Source organism: Ictidomys tridecemlineatus, chromosome 5 (assembly GCF_052094955.1).
Source record: "Ictidomys tridecemlineatus isolate mIctTri1 chromosome 5, mIctTri1.hap1, whole genome shotgun sequence".
In the NCBI taxonomy this organism is placed as follows: domain Eukaryota; kingdom Metazoa; phylum Chordata; class Mammalia; order Rodentia; family Sciuridae; genus Ictidomys; species Ictidomys tridecemlineatus.
In genome coordinates, this window is record NC_135481.1 from 171,682,224 (window position 1) to 171,707,538 (window position 25,315).

Sequence of the window (25,315 nt, forward strand, 5' to 3'; positions counted from 1 at the left end):
ACCACCAAGCTCAGCAATTTCTTCATTTTAAGACAGGGTCTTAGTAAGTTTGAGAGGCTAGCCTTGAACTTACAATCTTTCTGTCTTCGCCTCCCAAGTAGCTGGTATTACAGACATGTGCCACTGTGCTCAGTCATTATGTCTCTTTTAAAGTATTTCCTCACTCCCAACTCATCTCAGAAAACTGTGCCCTTATCCATATGGTCAGAAGTCCTTCAAGACCCCTGAAAAAGAAATGATGTCTAATTTTAAATCAAATGTCTGTGACTAATTTTAGAATAGTAACTTTCTGTATAGTAACTACAGTGGGAGCAGGAGCTGGATTTAGTCATCTTTAGATTTGGCACTTAATGCATGTTTGTCAAAGACTATCTGACTAGTGAAGGAAAAATCAGTCTTTCAAATAGAAGCTAGAAATCAAAGATTGTCTAGAACCCAACCCCTCTTCCCTACCTGGTAGGGAAGGTAGGTCCTGGGGTGGGGGGCCTATCTTATCTGTTGGTTGGTGAACACCATCTCAGAATAAATATCCCTCCTCTGATCAATCACTTGAGTGTTTAATTAACCAGAGTTCTGATTGACACTTTCAAGGGTTGACCATACAATACTTTGACCCCTTGCACTGGGCCAGGAGAGGAGTCCCACAATTCTATGAGAGCAGGAGGTGTCCTCCTGTATTTCCTGAGTTCCTTCATTCCAGGAATAATTCCTTCATCCCTCCTTGTGTGGACCTCTTACTGGGATGTGACCTTGCCTGTGTGCGTGTGCGTGCACCCGTGCATTGGGGTGGGGGTTGCTTCTCAATGTGTGTGCATGACCATGAAGCAGTGAGAAAGGAGAGAATGAAAAGTATTTGTATGTGTGTGGCATCTTTGGGCATGGCTGTGTGTCTACCCTCAGGCCAGTGAAGTGGCTGGGAGCCAGGGATTCTATTTCCCCAGCCACCAACAAGCTATCTTACCTTTCTGGTACATATACAGGCCCAATCACCCAAGCAGTACTCAGAGTTCCCAAAATACAAGTATGTGCAGGATTCTGTGTGGGAGCTTCCTAGCTGGAACCAGACACAGATACAGAAGAGCAATGGCACGATTTCCCAGAGATGGTACAACCTACTCAGACTCACTTTCAGAATGTTTGTCTTAGTATGGATTCTCTCAAGAGTAGACCCTTGGGTGCAGGGATTTGGATGTAGGCAATTTATTTAGGAGGTGATCCTAGAAAATAGGAGTGAAAAGGTAGAGAGAAGAAGATATGGAAGGGAAAGAAACCAATAATACTAAGTTGAATTGATGGGCAAGTTACTGCCCAATTGCCCATAATTGAGACTTAATCCTATCAGGAACCAAGGAAACAACTTTCTGAAATAGTTCTCAGCATTGTTCTCCTGGATAAGGAGTGGACTGGGAGTATTTATCCACTGACTTCAATCTTCCCATTACTTATAGAAGACCATCAGGGAACTTTCCAGTTCCATCTGTGGAATCAAGCATGCTGTCCGACTCAGCTTCTCCAGCTATGGGTTATACATCTCCTAGCTGGAACTGTTGCCCTCACCATTAGAATGCCACCATCACCACAATTTCTGCCCCAACTGTGCCACTGCCTTTCTCTCTCCTAAGTTTTTTAGGTCTGAGCTTGAAAGAGAAAGAAGCAAAATGAGATACTTAACCCACAACTCATTTGAGTGAAAAGAAACTATGGTGGTTTTCTTCTCCCTTCATTTCAACCTATCTAATCTACCCAAGTAGCTTTCAGCCACCATCCTCTCATCTCAAAGCAAGGACGGGGAAGAGGGATAAGACAAGAAAACACAGGCGGGCTTTCTAGAATGTTCTCCAGCTGCTGCAGCATCCCCTCTAGGCAGGCTTCCCTGCTTATCTTGGCTTTCTGCCTTTCAACCTGCATGATTGTGTTAGTCAGATTTTTATTTCTGTGACCAAAGTACCCGACAAGAACAACTTAGAGAAAGAAAAATTTACTTGGGCTCATGGTTTCAGAGATTTAGTCCATGATGGCTGTTTCCATTGCTCTGGGCTGGAGGTAAAGGACGTGACAGAGGAAAGCTGCTCAGTTCATGGCAGCTTAGAAGCAGAGAGAGCAGAGGAACTAGGGGAATAAGATAAAATTCCCAATGACATGCCTCTGGAGACCGACCCACCTCCTCTAGTCATACCCCACCTTCCTACAGCTATCACCCAATAATTATTAAATTATTAATCCATCAAATGAATTCATCTACTGATTAGGTTATAGCACTCATAATCTAATCAATTCCCCTCTGGACATTCCTGCTTTAGGGGGATAACTCATATTCAAGCCACAATGATCATAATAAGGAGTCAGCTCTTTATGTTCTCAGAGATGGGCTCAGGCAGTGACTAAGGAAAGAAATTTGGTCTTGCTGGAGCAGGATCCTCCAGTGGGGGCAGAACTCCCATTCCAGGCCTTTAGCTCCATTACTTGGCATTTCTCACTTGCCTGTCAGTCATCTGAGGCTAACACTGGGAGGACATGTCTTCCAAATAACACTGAAGGTTTTCCCCTAGGATAAGAGGGTGAATTGAGTCTACAATCTACTTTTGCTTCTCCAGAATCCCACTAAAACTACTATAAGGGAATTTAAAAAAGAAAGATACAGATTCTTGAGGACAAAGAAAACAGAAGAGACAATAGCAAAACAATTTTGGAAGCTAGAAAACAGAGGGGTGTATGGTAATTGACTTAGAAGTTCCAAGAAAGCTGAAACCCAAGGAAAGCTAAGAATGGCCCTATTTTCAGGGCAAAATTAAAATTAAAAAAAAAAAAAAAAAGGAATTGGCAGTCTCAGGTTCTTCTAGAACAGCAAGCCAAAATCAGGAGAACTGGGTGAAAGGTAATTGGAAAATAGTCTTAGTTCATGTTTCCTATTCTCCAAGTTGCAGTTCTTCCCTCACCAGGCAGAGGACTGTAGATTTAGTCTCTAGAGAGGGTAAAACAGAGGGCCCCTGGACTGGAAGCACAGAGATAACTGAGGACAAAGTTACTGTGTGGAAAACAGGGGTATTAAGTGACTATTTCCTCACTACATACTGGGCTTCTCAACTTCCTCTCTGCTTACTTCCCAAATCACTAACAGTTCCCCTTTACCTCTCTTCTCTAGAAACCAGTCAAGAAGAAAAGAACGAAGGATGTTGGTGTTAGAGATTCCAATAAACAACTACTCTTGTCTTCCCTTCAGTGAATCTCTGCTTTGATAAGTTGGACCCCTGCTCCCAAGGCTTTTCAATAAGTTTTCAGACCTTTACTGTTAATCAAGTGTAGAGAGCTACATATATCTTAGGTTCCCTAGAAATAGGCTGTGATGGGGATTTGGGTACATGCAATTTACTGTTGGCGGGCTCTCAGAAGATGTTCCCAATCCTCTCCCAGAAGTACCAGGGAAAGGAGATCAAAGAAAGAACAGCCCAGACCTCCCTTGATGCCCCTGTACTCCTCCATCACATGTATTTTGTCTAGAGAAATGGTAGTGGTTGGGAGTGGGGAGAGCAGTGAGTTGACCCTTGTGCATTGCTAAGCAATTTTCTCTTTCTCTCTAACACCTAATTTTCCTAAGGACAAAAGTCATGAAGCTGGAGCCACTCCACCCTCTACCCTGTAGCCTGTTTGGACTAGCAATTACTAGCCAAGCTTTATAAACAAAGAAAACTGGTTTCCAAACACAGGCCTAGGGAAGGAAGCCATAAGAAAGGAGAAGAAAAGGAACTCAACATTTCTCTCCTACTTGAAACCTCCCTGGGCTGCCAGGAAACATTGCCTCCACCAACAACTATTGCATGTCCACTGTGCACCAGTCACATGCTTGGTTCTAAGGAAACACTGCTCTTGATGTTGAAGGACTCATTTTCTGGAGGGAGCCAAAATATGCAAATAAGCGGGACCTCAAAGTATGCCTGGCGCCCAGAGAGAAGGGTAAATGACACAGGTGGGGATTTCAAAGGAAAGGATGTCAATGGGTGAAGGGAGTAAGGAGATCCTCCCAAAAAGTGAATTCTTAATATTTAATTTTTAAAGAACAGTTTTAGGTCCACAGAAAAATGAGAGGAAGATGCAGGAACTTCCCTATACTCCCCACACATGCATAACCTCCCCAGTTATCAACATCCTCCATCAGACTGGTACATTTGTTACAACTGATTATTACCCAAAGTCCATAGTTTACATTAGGCGCTGAATTACTCTTGGTGCTATATATTCTACAGGGTTGTTCAAAGGTATAATGACTTATATTCACCATTATATTATCATACAGAGTTATTTCCACTGTCCTAAAAATCTTCTGCGGATTTTTAGAGGAAAAAGCAAGATGAGTGTTGCTTTCCTTGTAAAGAAATCAACAGGAAATGAAGTCACTGATGGTGAAACACCATGAAGGTATTCTGGAAATGGCTGGAAAATAAGGTTTAAGGAGCTGGATGGAGCAGGAAATGAGAAAAAGGCAGATTTGCATATCATGAGACTAGATTTGCATGGGAATGGATTTAGGTGCCTGCAGGAACTCAGGAGACAGGTGAGAAGACCCGATTTAGACAATGACAAATATCAATATCAGGAAAACTGAGTTGAAAACCCCCTCCTGGTAACTGCTGTGACTGAGAGCAAGGTAGGTAGCCTTCCCCCAGCGTCCTGGCTTGATTGGCAGAGAAGATATGGGTCCAAAACCCCAGGACAGGCAACTCTGATGGAAGGGCTACTCTCTTTCCCCAGCACATGCCTGTACTCATCTCTCACCTTGGGGTACTGTGATCAGTGAGTAGCAGGCTACTTCTTGAGATGTTCACTGATGTTTCCTCTTGACTTCCCCTTGTTTTGAAGGCTTATGGTTTGCCAAAGCAGGAGGAACAGGACTGCAGGCATTTTCCATGATGACATTTTGCTTCCTAAAGTTAAGCTACTAAGCTATTTGTGGTTTATATGAGGGGTCCGGGAGGGTTGGGAAAGGAAGGAGAACTTTAGAGAGGGACATAGGGATTAAAGAAGAGGGGCAATCATTTTTGCAAGTCTTGAGCTGCAGTGCCCACACTGCTGAGAAGCTTCAGAAGAGGTTTTGAAGCCTGTTGTTTGCTCCCAGCGGAGGAGCGGCAAAGTAAAGGGACTGGGAACAAGAACACACTGCCTGCTAAAGACATGAGATCCTTGGAGCTGCATTAGACCCTTGATCTTGGTATTACAAGAAAGGCTGAACCCCCACCAAAACAGGTCAACTTCTTGCCTGTCCTTTAGAAAGGAAGTTGGGGGTTGAGAGCAATAGGTAAGACATAATTAAATAAAGACATGCACTGTTTCTTGCACACACTTCTCTCCACTATCTGGGCAAAGTCCAGGTGGCATCCATCACAGTGTCCTGCAAAGACAGATGGAGGGGGGAATTGGTGTACACGTCTCCCCATCAAACTAAGGGCACCCCATTTCATGCACATCCCTGTGTCCCCAAGGACTCCTAGGCGAAAGACATGGTGTTCCAACCTTTCCCAGCGCAAGCAAAATTCTAAATTCTGCAGCAAGACAGGCTAAACCCCCGCAGTTTCGCGGTTAGACCACGCCAGCCGGCGGGGCGGGACCAGGCCTGGTCAAGGAACCGCGCGCTTGCGCACTGTCAACGCTGAAGCCGAGGGCCCTCAGCAAGGTAGGCGGGGACTGCCCGGGCATCCGGGTCCCTCACCCCGCCCCCGCTGCATGAATGAGAGGCGCGGCGAGCGCCCCTCCCCCGCCGGGCCCGCCCCTCACCGGGGGCCTCCGAGCGCAGTCTGCAGTCGCCACCTCAGCCGCGCTGCTCCCGACGGACTGTTGCCGCCCGCAACCCGCAGCCCTCTGCCGGGCGCTGACGGTCACGCACGCCCGCCGCCGCAGTAGCCGGCGCGCCCGAGTAAGTGAGCGAGCGAGGACCGGGACGCCGAGACCGCCGCCCCCGAGCTGGGTCTTGAGGGACGGGGCGGGTCCGGGATGCTGAGGAGACCGCGGGCCCGCGTCAGCCTTCCCTACACACTCTGGGGCGCCTCGGCGGGCTGGGCGAGGGGTGGAGGGCTGAGACATTTGCCTCAGGCCGGGAAGAAACGCGTAGAAGGGTTCGGCGCGGCCCGGGGCCGGGGCCAGGGAGCGGTGAATCCTGCACAAAGGGCGGCGTGGGGCTGTCATCCGGAGGTCACCCAGGGCAGGTTCGCGGCCCCCCTTTTGCCCTGCCGGCCAGAGCCCTGGCGTCGGGTCCCCGAGCGTGGGAGGCGGCGGGAATGAGCAGGGAGGCGACGAGGAGGATGTCGAGGACGGCTGCCTAGGTGCTGGCGGTGTGGACGCTCCGTGGGGGGCGCGGCGTGGCAGTGTTTTCCTGGTCCCGATCCTCTCCTTCGCTTTCTTTGTGGTGCTTGGCTCGTGCCTGGTTGTCACAGTGTGCATGGCAGTGGTCTGCGCTGAGACCTCTCTCCTTGGCTTACTCATTATGGAAGTCATATGGTGGCCTCATCATGGGGGGAGGTGTGCTCCCACAGGCCAGAGATTTGAGGAGCCTCCTTTGTTTCCGGAGACCTGCTGGGGTGTATGTGAGAGAGAGACACCCATGAAATGAGAGAATCAGATCATCAAAAAGGACATAAGGGGGTAAGGGGGATTGAAGGAAAAAAAAAGTAACTTCACACCTTTACCCAGTTCTGCGGTATTATTTTCAAACAGCAGTTTTTTGGTTTCTTATTGTAAAACCGGTGGTTTTCGTTAATTGAAAATATGCATGTTTATTTTCTTCTGGCTGTAAATGTGGAATACTTTGCTTTGTGGGGGTTAGTTAATGGCAATATATATGTGTACGTGGGAATACTCCGACTCATCGGACAACTCATCTGGCTATAGTTCATTGATAATGTCTTTATACTTGAGAACAAGTCTGTAGGAATACTCCAGTATATCTAGGACACTGTTTTCTGGAATCCCCAGTATAGGCAGATTTCGTTCCTGACTCCCTGTGTTAAGAAGGTGGTCCAGCAGGTTCTTTCCACCTCTTTGCTTTTTTTTTTTAATTCCTAATACTTTGGCAAAGATTTTTATTGCATATTACCCTGGCATGCGCCCTTCTTTTGATCTGAATTTTCCTGTATTCTGTTGTCTGGTTTTGCAGCCCAGCTCAATGGCTCCTCTTACAGGACTATTGGAAAACAGAACACCTTTTTTCATTGTCCTCTTCCCCAGAGAGAGAGAGAAAGAGAGAGGGGGAAGAAGCATTACAGGTTCCCATAGATATTGTCTGGATGGGACTGCCTGTCTGATTTTGTTGTCTTGGTGAAGTTATGAGGAGTTATAGTTAATGTAGACCAATTAAAAGGAGGCCGTTGTGATACCACCATCTATTCTTTGCTATTTTTTAAAAAAATTATTTAAATCTTAGAAGACACTTGTTTTGTTGGATGATTTTCAGTTTCTTTTCCACCCTTCTAATTTTGTAGAGTGATGGTAAATTAGGTAAATTCAGTTACAAAAACACACTTTCAAAGTATTTTGCATTATGACATTTTAATTCAAAATAGGGGAGGTTAAAAAAAAAAGAGAGAGAAAATTAGGAGCTAGGTGTAGTGGCACAGCCTATAAACCCAGGGACTCAGGAGGCTGAGGCAGGAGGATGCAAATTTGATACCACCTTAGCAACTTAGTGAGGCCTTGTCTCAAAATTTTAAAAAATTTACAAAAGGGTGAACGAGGGATGTGACTCAATGGTTAAGCACTCCTGGGTTCAATCCCTAGTACTCCCCCCCCAAAAAAAAATTAAGAGGAATTTATATTGGATGGCATGAATAGTTGGGTATATTCAATGTTCTAAGATTATTTATTTATTTGGGGGGTACCAGGGATTGAACTCAGGACTCAACCACTGAGCCACATCCCCAGCCCTATTTTGTATTTTATTTAGAGATAAGGTCTCACTGAATTGCTTAGAGCCTTGCTTTTGCTGAGGCTGGCTTTGAACTGGCTTTGAACCTCCTGCCTCAGCCTCCCTAGCTGCTAGTATTACAGGCATGCATCACCATGCCTGGCAAAGTATTTTTTTAGTTGTTACTGGACATTTATTTTATTTATATGTGGTGCTGAGAATGGAACCCAGTGTCTCACACATGCTAGGCAAGTGTTCTACCACTGAGCCACAATACCAGCCCTAAGATTATTTATTTTTCAATCATATGTATTTTAGTTCCTAGTAGTTTGGGATGCAAAATGAAGTGTCAACCTTCACAACATCTGTTTATTTATATTCCCTCTGTTTAAAACCTTTGCTTTTTAAATTGAAGGAGAAATTTTCCTCTGGTTGGTTCAAGCTCTGTTATTCTTGGTAATATGCTTTTCTTATGCTACCAAGTTCAAATTCTTTTTTTGTAAGAGCTAACATTATTAAAAGTTGACTTTTTTAGTTAAAAAAGTTTGGGTTTTCTGATGTTCTATTTAAATATCAATGAATTTAGCTTAGGTAAATTAACTTAAAAACTATGTCACTAATATTGAAGCAACCCCAATACATTTATAAATTGCCTGCATAAGACATTTTTTAGAAGTACTTTTAAAATAAACCATAAAGGGAAGTTTTAGATAAATAGTATAACCGGATTATCACTGTAATAGTCTTGTATTGTACTGTAATTTCATAGAACTTTAATTTTGCAAGAGTGACTTAGCCATTTTTTACATCAACAAAGGAACCATTTCTGAATTTGCATGTCATCCTTGTGCAGAGCTCATGCTAATCTCTTTATCATTCACAGTTTTAGTATATGTGCTGCTGTAGCAAGCACAACAAAGGACTCCTAATACAGCCTGACCTTGTTATTCAGCATTCTGTTAATCAAAATCTTTACTAACCTAGAGTCTAATGTTTCTGTAAGTATGGTAAGTGAAGAAAAATTCTGCAGTGACATCTAAAACATTGAAGTAGACTAAATTATGTTAAATGTTTTAGTAGTAAGTATATTATTTACATTCATTAGAATACTAATATTATTATATTAGGCATGGTGTAGTTGTATACATGGTGACTTTTTAAAAAATATTTTTAGTTGCAGATGAACACAATATCTTTATTTTTTTATTTACTTATTTTTATATGGTGCTGAGGATCGAACCTAGTGCCTCATATGGAGGCAAGCATTCCACCACTGAGCTACAGCCCCAGCCCACCCCGTGACTTTTTGTTTTTCCAAAACTGGGATCCATAATCTTCCCAACAATGTCTGCTAACGAAAGTAAAATGTTGTTCTATTAAGTATCCTTTATTAATAATTATTTTTATTTTAAAATTAGTAATTTTATTGTAACATTAGCTTGAAGCAGATAAAATCTTTTTTTTTAGACTGGGAAATTACTTAAAAATCATCAATTTCACGTGGTTTAAACTCTGCCAACTCTTAGCAGTCACTTTTGTAATTCCTTATTTATTTTGTTTTTAATTTTCATACTACTGTTTCTTGTTTTATTTAACCTTTGGGGGAAAAAATGGACTTCTACTTTGGAAATTGAAGATTTAGCTATTCCATGTAACTGTCCTTCATCCTTACTGGTACTTCACGGTTCCCAGTTACGTCAGTATTTAGTATTTTTATGACTATGACTATGCCTATTATTCACAGATGAACCATGTAGAGTACTATTATTACATCTTGTTTTTCATTTGCTTAGTTGTGTTTGTATCAGTCACTAGTTCTTCCTCCAACTATGACAAAACTGATTATTTTTCAGTATTTTTAAAGGTAACCTCGTGGTTTCACTTCATTTTCCTGGGGATTGGTCCTGCTGGAGCCCTCCCTTTCCTACTCCAGTTTGTATTGTTTTGCTCTCAGAGTGCATAGCCATCATCCTAGGACTTCCCTTTGTCATCATTTTAGGAATTCCCTTTGCCATTCCCCTGTGTAGGATCTCCTTTTTCTTGGATCCTGTGTCTTCCTCATTCCTTAGTAGCTTCCTGAGAAAGGGTACTTAGAAAATCTGAAATTCCTTCCTGAATTTAGAATTTGCATATCTGGAAATGTCTTCATCTTACCCTCACATTTGATGGGGGTCTAGTTCAGGGGTGAAATGTAGATTGAAAATTAATATCCCTCTTTGAAAGCATTGTTCCATTGTAAACTTCCAGTGTTGCTATTGAGAAATTCGATAGCATTCTAATCCCTAATCCCTTTTTCCCATTCTAGAAGATTTTAGGGTCATCAGTTTATTTGTGGCATTCCTAACATTTCCTGATATATCTTGGTATAGCTCTTTTTCTTTCCTCTGGCTTATGGAGTAGATTATATTTTCCAAAGTTATCTGCATACATGTGTACCATCTCATACTCTTCCTCCTCATTCCTTCTTTACCTCATACCCCCTCATAATTCCTAACTCCTACATTTGAGCCATGCATCATCAACTCTCCAGGGATCTATCCATGTCAGCATACCCACATGCTCCCATGTTGCTCATCTTTAAAAAACATAACAAATTATAACTTTCCCCACCTCCCATCAATCACCTCCTGTTTACCTGCATAATTGAAGTCTCACATGAGATGTGCACATTTCCTTTCTACCTCATTTATAGTACCTGTCACATTTTGAAATCTATTGTTTACTGATCTTTTTGTCACCTATGCCCCTGGAATGTCAGCTCCAGGAAGGCAAGGACTTCATCTGTCCTGTTTACTATTATGTTCCCTAGAACAGCTGCTAGCAGAAGTACCTATTCAATATATGGGCAAAAAGGTATAATTGACATTTTTAAACTAGTAAAATAGCTCTTGCTTTTTGAAATTTTCTAATAAGAAAATACATTTTCATTTGTTTTTTATTTTCCGCTTTTTGCTTCACTTAGAGTTGGAAAAAATTGTAAGTACTATACAAGTACTATATCATGATTGAATTTTTCCCTAGGTTCCATTTAATTCTTTCCTATGTATAGTTTAGTATTGGCAGTTTTCTGCCAGTATTCCAGCATCAGATGACTTGGAGTTGCATTCAGCTCTTACTTTTTAACAAGTAACTATGGGCAGGTTAACATCTGTTTTTCCATCTCTAAGATGGAAATAATGATGGTACCCACTGCATGTACTTATTCTGTGAGTTAAAGGAGATAACGTGAAATGACAAATTCAATACTTAGAATGGCAGTGAACTTAGTGAAAAACAATTATTATTGCAGCCTCCTCCAATTTATAACATTTGGTTATGACCCAGACTCTTTAATATTTTTGTTCAGAATGCTTGTGTCTCTTAGCATATATTGGCTATGAATATGACTCAGCTATTTTTTGGTTTTATGTTGTTGTTTTTTTTTTTTTCCTGATTCCTTGCCTCTGCTGCAGATTATCCTGTGTTGGATACAATGATCTACAGTTGACAAATGAGCACCTTGTAGCACTTACCAGCAGTTTGGGTCATTTGATAAATCATTTTGATCATTTGATAAAATACTTTTTATTTCAAGCCATATCCTGTTTTATTTATTTGTCTTGCTCAGAGATGAAGTGCCTTCTTCATGTTATTCCACATTAACTCTTCTTATTTTATATTTACTTAAACTTTCTTTTTTAAATATTTTTTTCATTGTAGATGGGCATGATATCTTTATTTTATTTATTTATTTTTTGTATGTGGTGCTGAGGCTCAAACCCAGTGCCTCACACATGTGAGGCAAGTGCTCAACCACTAAGCCACAGCCCCGGCCCTATTTATTAAAACTTTCAAAACACCCAATATGTCATCAAACAGATTTTTTTAAAAGTAACTCTAAGACACTGATATTTTCAGATACTAGCTAGCTGGGAAGATAAATATAGGTAGCAATACAATATAAGTCTACTTTGAGTCACATGAAAAATACAGACAGGCTATAAAAATTCAGAGTAGAACTAGGTCCTGTCAGTCTTATGGGATGCTTTTATGCATGTTAAAATGTTTGCTTTATCTTATTCCCTAATTTTTTGTCTTGATTTTTATTCTGGAAGTTTGCTTAATAATCATGGGAATGTTTTAAGAGATAATATACAAGCTAAAATTGAGAATAATTTTTAGTTTTAGAAATTGTTTCTGGAAGTAATTTAGCAATTACCCTGCCTTTTTCTTTTCTTCTCTAGATAGGTAGTAGGGACTCTTCAAATAATTTGAGCATTTCAGACCTCAGAGTATAGTGTTGGGTAAATTGAGGGTTCTTAAAAGAATGCCAGATGGTTTGAAAGAAGTTGTGAGCACTCCAACTAGCGCAGTCCTTTGAAAGCCAGCTGGCTAAGTCTCTTCTGTGCTGGAGGTAGGAAGCAGACACTTTGTTCCATGCCAGCTGGCACATGAATAGCTGGCCAATGGCTTTACTTTTGGTTGGCCACTCTTGGGAAAGACAGCCTGTGCCCTCCATATGCCCTAAGGATAGTCTGGCACCAGAAGAGTTGTATTAGGCCTCCCTGGTGCTTGCTCCAAGGGCTGGAGCCAGCCTGCAGTAGCAAGGGAAAGGAAGCTAGCTACTTCTTAGATAGCATTACAATTGAACCTCATGTTATTAATTGCTTTGGAAAAGTTTAATGCAGCTTGAATTTTTATGGATTCAATGTTAAGTATAATAAAGTTGCTTACAAATAAAGGTGAATGTTTTTATATTCTAAGTAACTACCAGTTTACATGCTTTCAAAGTTCCTGATTAACTTTTCTTAAAGGGAGGTTTGCCTGTTCTTTTTATGGTCATCGTCATCTCCTAAAGTTTTGGTCATTAGGAAGTAAAATTTTTCCTCATATCATAATGCTTGCTCCTATATAAAGTATAGGTTTCAATAAAACGCTAATTTTGTATATTTTCTTAAAATCTATCTCATTTTGTGGCCAGACTTGTGGCTCAGTGGTAGAGTGCTCACCTAGCACTTGCGAGGCCCTGGGTTTGATCCTCAGCACCACATAAATAAATAAAGATATTGTATCCAACTAAAAAATAAATATTAAAAAAAATCTATCTCATTTTATCTGTTCTTCATATTTTCTTAGGCAGGCTCTTGTATCAGTCAGGTACAGTTCCTCACTTCTTTTAGCAAACTTAATTTCAGTGGTTTGAGAATAAAAGAAATGCCAATGTGGCACTGCAGGTAATGTGAGCATTTTTATGATGATATTGTCTAGCCTCAAAATTAATGATTTCACTACAGTCTATCTCTATGCTTTATGTTGTGCATACCTCTTATCCCAGTGTCTGGGGAGGCAGGGGCAGGAAGATGGCAAGTTTAACGCCAGTTTCAGCAAGACCTTGTCTCAAAATAAAACCATGAAATGGGCTGGGGAAATAACTCAGTGGGGAGCACCCCTAGGTTCAATCACTGGTACCAAAAAAAAACCAAAACAAAACTTTTTTTTCTTACAAATTTGGAGATTGAATGGTGTTGCATTACCTTTACTTGTTGAGTTTATCTAGGCAAACAAAAAATTTATGGACTATCTGTATCTCTGATTCCCTCCCACATCTGAACATTTGAAATTATGCCCTGTAGTATAAACTTGTAATAGAATCTAGGCATCATATCCAAATATTCTTTTGATTTTGAACTGAATAAAAATTTGGCAGATAATGAAACATCAAGTTATGAGTTAATGTAGTTTGTGGGAAATGGGTAGGTAGGGAAATCAGAATTGTAGGCTGTCATTCTTTTTCTTTAGCATAAAAGAAATTACCAAACTCTCCCAAATGTGTTAGAAATCTTATGCATTGCTATAACTAATTTTTTTTTTACTCAAACTTGTTGATTATCTCTGAAAACAGGCTAGAAGGATATCTTGTGGAAGTGACTAAGATTATTTTAAAAATCACAAAGCAATATATTAATTGGGCAATATATTATACTGAGAAATCATCTTTCACATTAGTTAATCTGTACTGAAAACATTTCATGCCTGTAGTTTTACATGTGTTTCTTATTTACTCCTTACAACAGTCCTCAAAACATTATGTATGATAAAACTAAAGATGAAAAAAGTAATCTGTTCAGGTTCACAGGTCAAAGGCCAAATTTAGAAGCCAGGCCTTTATCCTCCAATGCCCATCACCTGTCACATTTGATGACTTTTAGAAGAGAATAGTTGGAAATAAGGACAGATTTAGGGGACATCTACATGTTTTTGTCTCTTCTAATATTTTTGTAGAACTACTGCAGAAAATAAAAAAGGAAATAAAAATTATTTTTTAGAATTAGAATGGGTCAAAGGGGGTGTATGAGTTTCCTAGGGTTGCCATAACAGATTATCACTAAATTAGTGGTTTATAACAACAGAAATTTATTTTCTCAGAATTCTGGAATCTAGAAGTCATAAATCAAAATGTCAGCAAGGCTACCTGCGACACACCCTTCAAAGATTCTAGGAGAGAATGTTTCCTTACTTATTCCAGGTTCTTTCAGTGTCTTCATGTGACTTTCTCTTATTTCTCTCTTATAAAGTCACTTTCTGCCATTGGATTTATAGTCTACCCAAATAATCCAAAAAGATCTCATCTCCAGATTTTTAATTATGTCTGCAAAAACTCTTTGTCCAAATAAAGTCATATTCATGGGTTTCTGGAATTAAGATATGGACATATCTTTTTGGGAGGCACCAGTCAACCCACTACAGGAGGTAAGAACTTTATTGGTGCTAATTTTCTATTTCACTGCTGTGTCACACAGAATCATACATTAGACAAGTATTCAGTAGATCAAGATACAAAATAGGCAAAGGTATTGGAAGTATAGAAGGACAAAAAACTAAAGTTCAAAGGAAGGTTTGGGGAATTAAGGCAGATTTCATGGTAGTATTCCTTGAAACAAATCATGAAAGATGGACAGATTTATTTATTTATTTATTTATTTATTTTGGTACTGGGGATTGAACTCAACCACTGAGCCACATCCCCAGTCCTATTGGTATTTTATTTAGAGATAGGGTCTCACTGAGTTGCTTAGTGCTTCGCTGTTGCTGAAGTTGGCTTTGCACTTAGGATATTCCTGCCTTAGCCTCCCAAGCAGCTGGGAATGGACAGATTTTTATCAGATAGTTGGGGAGTGCAGGTTGTGAAAGTATCAAAAATAAAGATAGGAAGGCATCTTTGTGCAGCCATAACTAATGCATTTGACTAAAGTGTAGGATTTAGAGAAATAATGGAAAAAGAGGTTGAAAAGCTTCAACCAGTTCATGGAAGGGCTGTAGTATTGGGTTGATGAATTTGTATTTAGTCTAGAGTTATCTACCCATGAGAACATATTATAAGAGTTTCTTACAGGTGCCTTCAGAACTATTATAAAGCCCTTTGAAAAATATATATAGTTTTTTTTCTATAGGAAGATTTTCAGAAGGGTTCATAACTCCTAAAAAGATTAAGAGGAACACTGCTTTATTAGGAATGAAATGTTTCATGCTTTGGAAATGTTTCAAGAAATCTATTGATTTTCTTTTTGGTTTACTTTGAATTACTACTTGAAAGATAATTTTAAAATTGAGCTCCAGAGAACCTTAGTCAACACTATCTGTGGAATACATTGTGAATGTTGCATAATAAAAGTTCAGATACTATTTCAGGAGGGATATGAAGGAGGCCATGGGTTCTTAGAAAAGTAATCAAGGCTGGGCGTGGTGGCGCAAGCCTGTAATCCTAGCGGCTCGGGAGGCGGAGGCAGCCTCAGTGATTTAGCGAGGTGCTAAGCAACTCCGTGAAACCCTGTCTCTAATAAAATACAAAATAGGACTAGGGAGGGATGTGGCTCAGTGGCCGAGTGCCCCTGAGTTCAATCCCTGGTATTCAAAAACAAAACTTTTTAAAAAAGTAATAAAATGATTACACAAAAAGAAAAATGCACAGCATTCAGTTCAGAATGCAGCTGTGACATCTGTTTTCTGTTTCTCTGTTTTCTCTATTTCAGTTTGCTCCACCACCTATTTAGAACTTTGTATATAAAAGCATGACCAGTTCTGAGAGAAGGGATACACAGCTGCATTCCTAAAAGTTTGTTTGTTTGTTTTAGTATATTCTGTAAAACTGCTTGTTCTTTACAATTGTTTTTCTTGTTTTTCAGTGAAACAGCCTACTTCAGGAGTAAAACATGTAATAATTTTCACTGATCCCTTTGTTATCTATCTGAGATTAATATTACTCAATAGATTTACCTGTACTGTTTTTTAGATTTCTCTGCTACTGAAATTCTTTTTTATTATGAAAATTTGTATACACTCAGAATTAGAGAGTAGCACTAAATATCCTCATATGCTATAATCATTCAGATTCAACAGTTAACAAAGTTTGCCATATTTGTTTCATTTATCCTTTTCTCTTTCATCTTTCCTTGCTGGAGTATTTTAAAGCAAATTCCAGATATTTACCCTACCAAACGTCTATACACATATCTAAAAAATAAGGACATTTCCTTATAAAACCAAATTGCCATTTTCATACCTAATAAAATTAGCAATTAATTTTTGGTATCATCTCATAGCTAGACCTGATTTAGCTTTGCCTGACTGACTTAAGAATCTTTTTTTAGAGATTTGTGGGATCCAGAGTCTACAGATAACATTGTCATTTTGTCTCTTGTGCCTATTTTGGTCTAGGGCAATTCCTCCTCCTCTTTTTGTTTTGTGTCATGGACTCATTGAAGGAAATGGGTCAGTTATCCTGTGAACTTTCTCACATTTGTGTTTTGTCCACTTGCTTCATCATGGTGGTGGTTTTTGCTCCGTTCCTTATATTTCCTATAAATGGAAGTTAACTCTAGAAGCTTGATTAAAGTCAAATTTAAATTTGTCTATTTTTGGCAAGAATGCTTACCAAGTGCTTAAATTGCATCACATCTGGAGGCCTGCTGTGTCTGGCTATCCCACTTCTAGTGTTGTGAAAAGACCCCATTGATGGTAACATCATATAGGTATCTTATCCAAAATCCAAAATGAGGGCTGGAGTTGTGGCCTAGTGGTAGAGCACTTGCCTGGCATGAGTGAGGCCCTGGGTTTGATCCTCAGCACTGCATATAAATAAATAAAGTAAAAGATCAATTTACAACTAAAAAAAAAAAAACATTTAAAAAAAATCCAAAATGATTTTTCTTCTGTTGTCTCTTCCACATTTATTAGCAAGAATTCTGTAAAGAAAACCTTTACTTCAACAGAGGTATTTGGGGTTACCCTGAAATACAGTTTGTATGAGAGGCTACCATAAAACTTTATATTATTGTGTCATTGATAAAAGATAACAAGTTTTAATCAGAATAAGTGGAATTGAGTTCATTGAATTGAGGATTTAATCTTGTTTTAATGAGACATTTAAAAATTTTTAGTTCTATAGCAATATGTGAATGATTATTTTTCTGTTATAGTTGAGGTATGTACTCCAGTACCTCTGGAAGTTAAAGGTAGAGATACTTGAAAGCCTTTCATAAACTTGAATCAAGCAGTGGAGAGGAAAGAGAATTAGATTAGGGTCAGGGGATTTTCAAAGTTGATTTGGCCCAGCCTTCTTCCTTTAATGCAGCTGAATATCTAATCCTTTCATTTGTCATAATAGAATCTCTTTGGGGGTATAAATATCACTAAGTTTCTAAATAGTCCTGAGTCTTGGAATAAAGAAAAATTTATAAAGAAATAATTACTATAAAAGACGTTGTTCTAAAATTTATTTTATCAAGATGAAATAATGATGGTCATATTCAAGCATCTTTTGCTAGACTGTTTGCTTCTTTTTTAAAATGTTTTTTAGTTGTAGGTAAACACAACGCCTTTATTTTTATTTATTTATTTTATGTGGTGCTGAGGATCAAATCTAGTTCCTCACCCATGCTAGGTGGGTACTCTACCACTGAGCCACAACCCCAGCCCCTAGACTGTATGCTTCTTAAGCAAGATATTATTCTTAGTTAAACTTTTGATCTAAAATTATTGGGTTACAAAATGAACTCTGCTCCTCTACTTATCCTACCTCTGCCCCTACCCTTGACTAAATTTAAGAGATTTTTTTAATAAGAAAGAACTTCACTTGCCTAATTTTTATTATTTCTCAGAAATATTGCCTAGTGATTCCAAATGCTTGATTACCCTGGGACTCATACTATTGGGTGGGGCCTAGTTTGAATACAGTCTAATCTGAAGTTTCTCTTTAGTTGTTTCTTTCCCCCATTTTAATTTATCTTTAAATCTTTCATGTAAAAGGAGCTTGACTCAGATCCATGGGGTACAAATCACAGAAATGAAAAACATAGGACATGTTGTGCCTTTTTAATGTGGTCTCTTATGTACTTTCTATCAATCAATTACTGGTGTGTGTGTATATCCCTAAAGCATTGACAGTGTTTGGGGGAAATTGTGAATAAAGAAATTGTAATTGTGTATTATAGAATTAATGCTTAAATATTTTAAAGGCTGAAGGAATTCTTCACTGAATGTTGTTCTTTTTATTGAAATTTTTCTTTCTGAGAGAGAGTTTCTTGATCACCAATTCTCACAATACCTTTTGTTTAACTTCATGTCTTCACTTTTTTTTTCTTTTCTTTTTTTTTTTTTTTTACTGAATAAAAAAATGCTGAGCAAAGAAAGCCTTACTTGTTTGTCCTGCTGCATTTCACCTTAAGACTTTTTATGCATTTTCTGAACCCTTGTGTTCTGGAAAATGTAACCTTGATATCAAATGACAATTAAACAGATCAATATTCTTAGCTTGATAACCATCGATAGACAACCTCTAATTATATTATTTGAGAAGGCTATTAAAAGTATATGCTTAGTGTGATTTCTCCATAGGCAAACACTTACTATGAATATACTGTTTATTTAAAAATAATAATACTGTCTTCTGAAAAATAAAGAATGCCATTAGAAAGGGATGTAGCTCAATGGTGAAGTACTTGCTTAGCATGCTGAAGGCCCTGGATTCTATCTCTAACACCACAAAAAATAAACAAACAAGATCATAGACAAAATCAGAATAATTGTTTTAATTGGCTGAGCTAAATATGAAAACTGATTATTCCTCATCTGAACTCTAAAATGGTTTTAGTGCTAAAAATTACATTTTCTATTTGGGGAATTAAGCACAGATATGGAATACCTAGTTGTGTATAAGATGCTAGGTGCTGAGCAGAAGGGTTGAGTTCATCTATGGGATGAGGAAGATGTACTTCCTTTTTGTTATTAACCTTTCTAGGAAATTGTTCCAATGCTGTTGCTTCCTAGCCCTCCCTTAAAGCAGCCAGAAAGCCCACTGTGCTTGGATATGGTTTTTCATCCTTTGTCCTCTTTGCTTGTTTGGAACAAGGGGGAGGGGAGGGGATGAGATAATAAAGCTAGAAACTGGTAAACCACAAAAGTTAGCAGCCTGCTCTTTGGAGGCTGCAAAACTTGTACATTTCTACCAGAAAAAAAAAAAAAGAGAGAGAGAGTAGTTTTTTTCTTTTTAAGAATATTTCAGTTATTTAATCAAATTCTGCTTGGATTTATTACCCTACCATTATTCACAACTCATTTATTTATAATCTCTTATATGCCATCATGTATTGTTCAGAATGAACTTATAGAGATGAAAGTTTTTTGATAAAAAGTGCTTGATGAATTAACTCCACTACTTTCATTTATTTTATTAAATGAAATTGTTATGGTTTAATTCTGCATTTATTAGATTTGAGGTTGTTATTTTGATATTTTTTATTGGCATTTTTGGTATTATCTGACTTAAAATTTCCTGTTAAGGTGAAGAAAACTGAATTCTCAAAGGAATTTCAGTACTCTTTTGACTAAGATAACTTCCTACAAATGCAGTAAAATCAATGGAGCCTGCATTTAGATTTTATTCAGGCTAACTTCCAACTCTCTTAAAAATCTAAGCATATTTTCTTTTACATGGTAAATTCCAGATTTATTTTCACAAAGGCAAAAAAGTAGAATGATGTAGGGAAAAGTATATGGAGTTTAAGCAAGTTCTGACACTATTTGTTTACTGTGTAGCCTTTGTCTACTAAAATCTCTCAACTTCATCAGCCATTCTCAGATGGGGTAATTACATTGAAATCTCAGCCATTCTCAGATGGGGGTAATTGCATTGAATACTTTCAAGTTGTTGTGGTAGTTCAGCTTCTTTAATAAACTGATTTCCTAATGTTTATTGTTACTGTATACAAAGGATGGGACCATGAAAGAAGTATACAAGAAAATCTCAGTCGTCGTCTTTTCATAAATATAAGGCCAGTTATGGTGCCAGGCTAAGCCTAGTTACTGAGCTATGCTGGATCAGAGGTTTCATTCCAGTGGTTATCAGATGATGTGAAAAATTGTTGCTACTTAACTGCATTTACTTACTTTTTTTTTAAGATTTTTTTAAAGATGGACACAATATCTTTATTTTATTTATTTATTTTTTTTTATGTGGTGCTGAGGATCTAACCCAGTGCCTCACATGTGTGAGGCAAAGCTCTACTGCTGAGCTATAACCCCAGCCCCTGCATTTACTTTCTTAACTTTAAGGAGATATATATGTATGTGTGTACACACACACACACACACATATAGACATATATGTGTATATATAAAATTTTTGATGGTTGTTTTAAGTCAGTTCTACCCACTTTTGAACAGTTGTATTGAGATGTAATTTACATTCCATATAGTATGTTCACTTAAGTGTAAAATTAATTGGAATTTAATATATTCGCAGAATTGAGCATGTTAGCATAATTTTAGAATATTTTCACTATATTTTTAAAAATTCTTTTATTTTAAAAAAATTTATTGTTTCTTCTTTTTAGTTACATATGACATTAGAATGTATTTTGACATATGTACATGGAGTATAACTTCCCATTCTTGTGGTTGTACATGATCATTATCATATTTCAAGAACTGGGAACCGTGGCATATGCCTGTAATCCCAGCAATTTGGGAGGCCAAGGCAGGAGGATTATAAATTCGAGGCCTTTCTCAACAATTTAGCCAGACCCTGTCTCAAAATAAAAAGGACTGGGGATATAACTCCTGTGGTAAAGCACCCCTGAGTTCAGGCCTCAATACCAATCAATAAGTATATAAAGTAAAAAGAAGAAATGACTCATTCCTTAAGTCATCACTCCCCACTCTCCCCACACTTCTTTCTGTCTCTATTGATTGGCCTATTCTGAGCATTTTATATAAGTGGAATTATACAATATGTGTCCCTTGTCACTGGCTTCTTTCACTTAGCATGATGTTTCAAGGTTTATCCTTGTTTTCTTTTTGTTATATTAACCTGACAGGCTTGTTGACCTATCTGTAGGATAGGAAGGAGATGAAGTGACTTTTTTGTAATAAAGAAAATTGACTTGTGTCCATGGCTCATTATCAGTCACAAATGATGAGAAAAGCTCTCTAAAAGCTGCAGTTGCTGTAGCTGCAGACCAAAGAATGGTGTTCTTGTACAGAATGTGGAAGATTCATGTCCCATCATTCTGTTTAGCTGCTTCTGTGTGCCTGAATAATGCCATGATTATTAGTACATCTTTCAATAACAGAGACTAATACTGTGTAACTGTATGGGACTATTGTAACCAAACTATTGCACCACTGTCATTTTTATTTGCTATTTTCCTCTTGTAACTGATTTTTCTGTTGACTGTTCTATATAACTCAGACATTGTTATATAATGCTAGGATTACATGCAGTAGTTTTAGTTATTATGTAACTTTATGAGCTAAATGCTAGGTATTTTATTTTGGGATAACCAATTACTGTATATTACAGATTAAGCATCCCTAGCCCAGAAACCTGAAATCTGAAATGTTCCAAAATCTAACAATTTTTGAGCACTGACACGACAGTTGGATAATTCTATACCCAACCTAATATGACAGGTTACAATCAAAACACAAGTGTTGTAAAAATATTATGTAAAATTAGATTCATGATGTGTATACCTGAAACATAATGACTTTCATGTTTGGACTTGGGTCCCATCACCAATATTTCTCATTATGTGTATACCAATATTCTAAAATCTAGGGGAAAAAATCTGAAAGTCAGTACCTTTTTGGTCCCAAACATTTCAGATAAGAATTATCTATCCTGTAGTATAAATGAGATGTTGGAGACAGGATACATAGAAATACAATCCTCAGAGCACATTCCTCCCAAATTTGTGGATATAGTTAAAAAAGAAAAATAAGTCAGACAGTCATTTTGAAAATCCAGCCACTGTGCCTTAGTTTCTTCTGCAAAGTGGGATGATGGTTGAACTGTGATACTTAATTAGTGCTGAAAGTCTTTTTTTCTTGTGGTGCCAAGAATCCAATCCAGGGTCTCATTCATGCCAGGCAAGCATTCCATCACTGAGTCATGTCCCCAGACCAGTGCTAAAGGTTTTTAACTGTGGTTTTGTGAAATTAATTGGTAAGAAAAAGCATTGCTAGTGATCCTAGACTACTTCTATATCATCTCAAGAGTATATTGTAGTAGCAAGTTATAGTAGTGCATGCTTGTAATCCTGGCTATGCAGGAGGCTGAGGCAAGAAGATTGCCAAATTTAAGGTCAGCCTGAGCAATTTAAACCCATCTCAAAATAAAAAGCTGGGGATGTGGCTCAGTGGTAGAGAGCCCCTGGATTTGATTCCTAGAAAAAAGATTACCCGGTAATGTCAAATTTCCTGTTCTAATGAGTTATCTAATGTTGGTGCCATGATAGAAAGCCAGTAGTATAAGTCTCAGTAAAAATCATGTTTTTCTGAACAATAATTAGGATTTGTGGTCTGATGTTCTGAATGGTCTGTGAATACAAAATAATTTAAAACATTATGATATCAATATTCAAAATGTTAGAATTTTAAAATATTAGAACATCACTGTATGAGATGGTTTCAGCTGTTAACAGAAAACCCAAAACAGCAAATGGCTTAAAACAAGATTAAAAATATCTCTTATTCATGTAAAGTTGGCACAAGCCTGATATGGAGTTTAATGCCGTAAGGGACCTTATACTTCTTATCTTCATTTCTCTTTTACCATACCCCCGCTGCAGTTGGATGTAAATCTCATTCTTATTCAGCAGGATGGTGGCATTCATATTACTGTGAACAGGATCTAGAAAGGAATGAAGCAGAAGGTAGAAGGCACCTGTGAATGCTCTGTTAAGCATGATTCCCAGAAACTTTCATATACATCTGTCACATTGGCTAGAACTAAAACATACTGACATGCACAGCTGCAAGGAAACTGGGAATTGTAGCTGTATGCTTAGCTAAAAAATCTAATTTCAGTGAAGAAAGAAGAACAGGTACTGGGGAATGGTAAAGAGGGCGCACCGTCAATCTCTGCCACAATCTCATTAATAATAAACAATGGGGAAACCCAAGGGGCATTTGCCATTATATATCTCTTCCTCTAAAGAAAGAAGGGTTCTGTTTCTAATAGTTGATATTACAACCTAAATGGAAATGTCCTTTTAGAAGAAAAAGGCTGACAGTAGAAACATTTCTTAAGAATGTCATTCTCTTGGACTGGGATTGTGGCTCAGTGGTAGAGCGCTCGCCTACCATGCTTGAGGTACTGGGTTCAATCCTCAGCACCACATAAATGTAAAATAAAGATATTGTGTCCACCTAAAAATAAAAAATAAATAAATAAATTGAAAAAATTAAAATAAACAAAAAAAAGAATATGTCATTATCTTTTCTGTAATCGGATTAGCACAAGAGGATTATCCAAAAGAGATATTTCCTTGCTTAAATGCTAGAGTTGAGTATAGTTTAGAAGCCAAGCTCTTGTGAGTTGAGTTAGTGTCAATTTTTCCACAGAGCCAAGTAGCCCCTGAGGAAGCAAGGAATAGATCTGACCCAAATATACAGTGATCTTACCTGGAACATACACCTTGTAAGGCTTAAGTCTGGCCTGAGCTCCCATCTCATTCTTTGTTTTGTAGTGGGGAAAGTCCATACATTCTAATGTGTGCATCTGTAAAATCAAGATAATAGTGCTTTGCATGATGATAATAGTAGTGGTCTTGTAAAATGTTTTCATAAAGGAAAGAAAACTTCCAGGGCTTATGATATTGTAAGTCTTGGCTCTTTATATTCACTGTTCCAGAATGATATGACCTTTTCAGAATTTTTCGAAGTATAAAATCAGCAGAACCACTCACTTCCCAAAATATTCAAATAATATATTTTACCTGTCCCATTGACACAGTTATTCCATCCTCCTAAAATCATCTTAAGGATTTTTTTCAATACCTTTTTCTTACTTATTTATTCTAAGGATTGAACCCAGGGCCTTGCACATGCTAGGCAAGCACTCTACCACTGAGCCACAACCCCAGCCCATCTTAAGGATTTTTTTTTTTTTTTTTAAGAACAAGGAGAGTCTAGTAGACAAAGGAAGGGATTTGGGGTTTTTAGTTTTTTAATTATACTGAGGATTGAACCCAGGTGCATTCTTATCACTGAGCTGCATCCCCAGACCTTTTTAAATTTTATTTTTGAGATAGTCTCACTTAATTGCCCAGGCTGGCCTCAAACTTAATATCTTCCTGCTTCATCCTCCAAAGTAGTTGGGATTACAGGTGTGAACACACTACCTAGCCAAACAAGGGATCTTCAGGCAGTGCCTAGAGCTATAGTTTTGGAAATTTCAGGTAATTATCATCAGTGTCAAAATACATAAAAATCAGCCTGCATACTTTTCTGGATTCATAATTATGTGAGGATTACTGAGTTAGTCATGAGCTTGGTAGATGCTGTTTTATAGCCATTAAATTTTCTTTCCTTCTACAAAATTAAGATCCAAGAACTGATAAGCTTTTAATTTATACAGATTAACCATCTGACATTTTTAAAGAAATGGAACTAAACCGATACCTAGTTCCCAAAATTCCATATTCCACCCCAGTCACTTCAGAAAGGAGTTCACCTGAAGCTCAGAAAGATATAGTTCAGACTATATCTTTCAGTGGTTCCTGACTCAGGAAAATTAAGACACTAACCCCAATACCAACCTTATACCAGAAAACCAAAGGAGGCTTTGATGGCAGTGACGAGCACTCATATGTCAGGCACACCCCTGGGGAGGGGGGGCGGTGGTGTCATAACTATCCTGGTTTTTCAGATAGGAAATTGAAACTTGCCTATGGTACAAGTTGGGGGAGTGGCTAAGCTGGAGGCTGCAGGATTAATGCCTCTGCCTTAGGCTTTCTCTGGTTTACTCTCTCCTTTCCTGCTGATGAATTTCTAAAGCATGGGTTACATTTCCTGTCATTTTAAAGACTCTTCAATTTTTCATTTGTATGAAAATGTTTTTACCATTCTAAAAGTGCTTGTTTTACAAAAACTCTTTATTCCATTTTT

At 38.2% G+C, this 25,315-nt stretch overlaps 1 protein-coding gene and 1 non-coding gene across 4 annotated transcripts in view; one reads left to right on the plus strand and one right to left on the minus strand.

Moving 5' to 3' along the window:
* The first annotated feature begins 5,677 nt into the window (after nucleotides 1-5,677).
* Nucleotides 5,678-25,315, plus strand: part of Rnf24 (ring finger protein 24) — a 77,225-nt gene continuing 57,587 nt past the window's right edge. The window contains exon 1 of one of the 3 annotated variants that reach the window (XM_040275343.2): nucleotides 5,678-5,905. Coding sequence is in view for 1 of the 3 variants with exons in the window: in XM_040275342.2 (XP_040131276.2) it covers nucleotides 5,983-6,194 (212 nt within the window). In the remaining 2 variants the exon portion in view is untranslated. Of the gene's footprint in view, nucleotides 5,906-5,947; nucleotides 6,195-25,315 lie in introns of those variants that run through there. The other 2 variants (XM_021723191.3, XM_040275342.2) reach the window with 2 other exon arrangements.
* On the minus strand, nucleotides 8,696-8,801 carry LOC120886989 (U6 spliceosomal RNA). Its single transcript, XR_005730165.1, has one exon. It is a non-coding gene; the product is annotated as a U6 spliceosomal RNA (small nuclear RNA).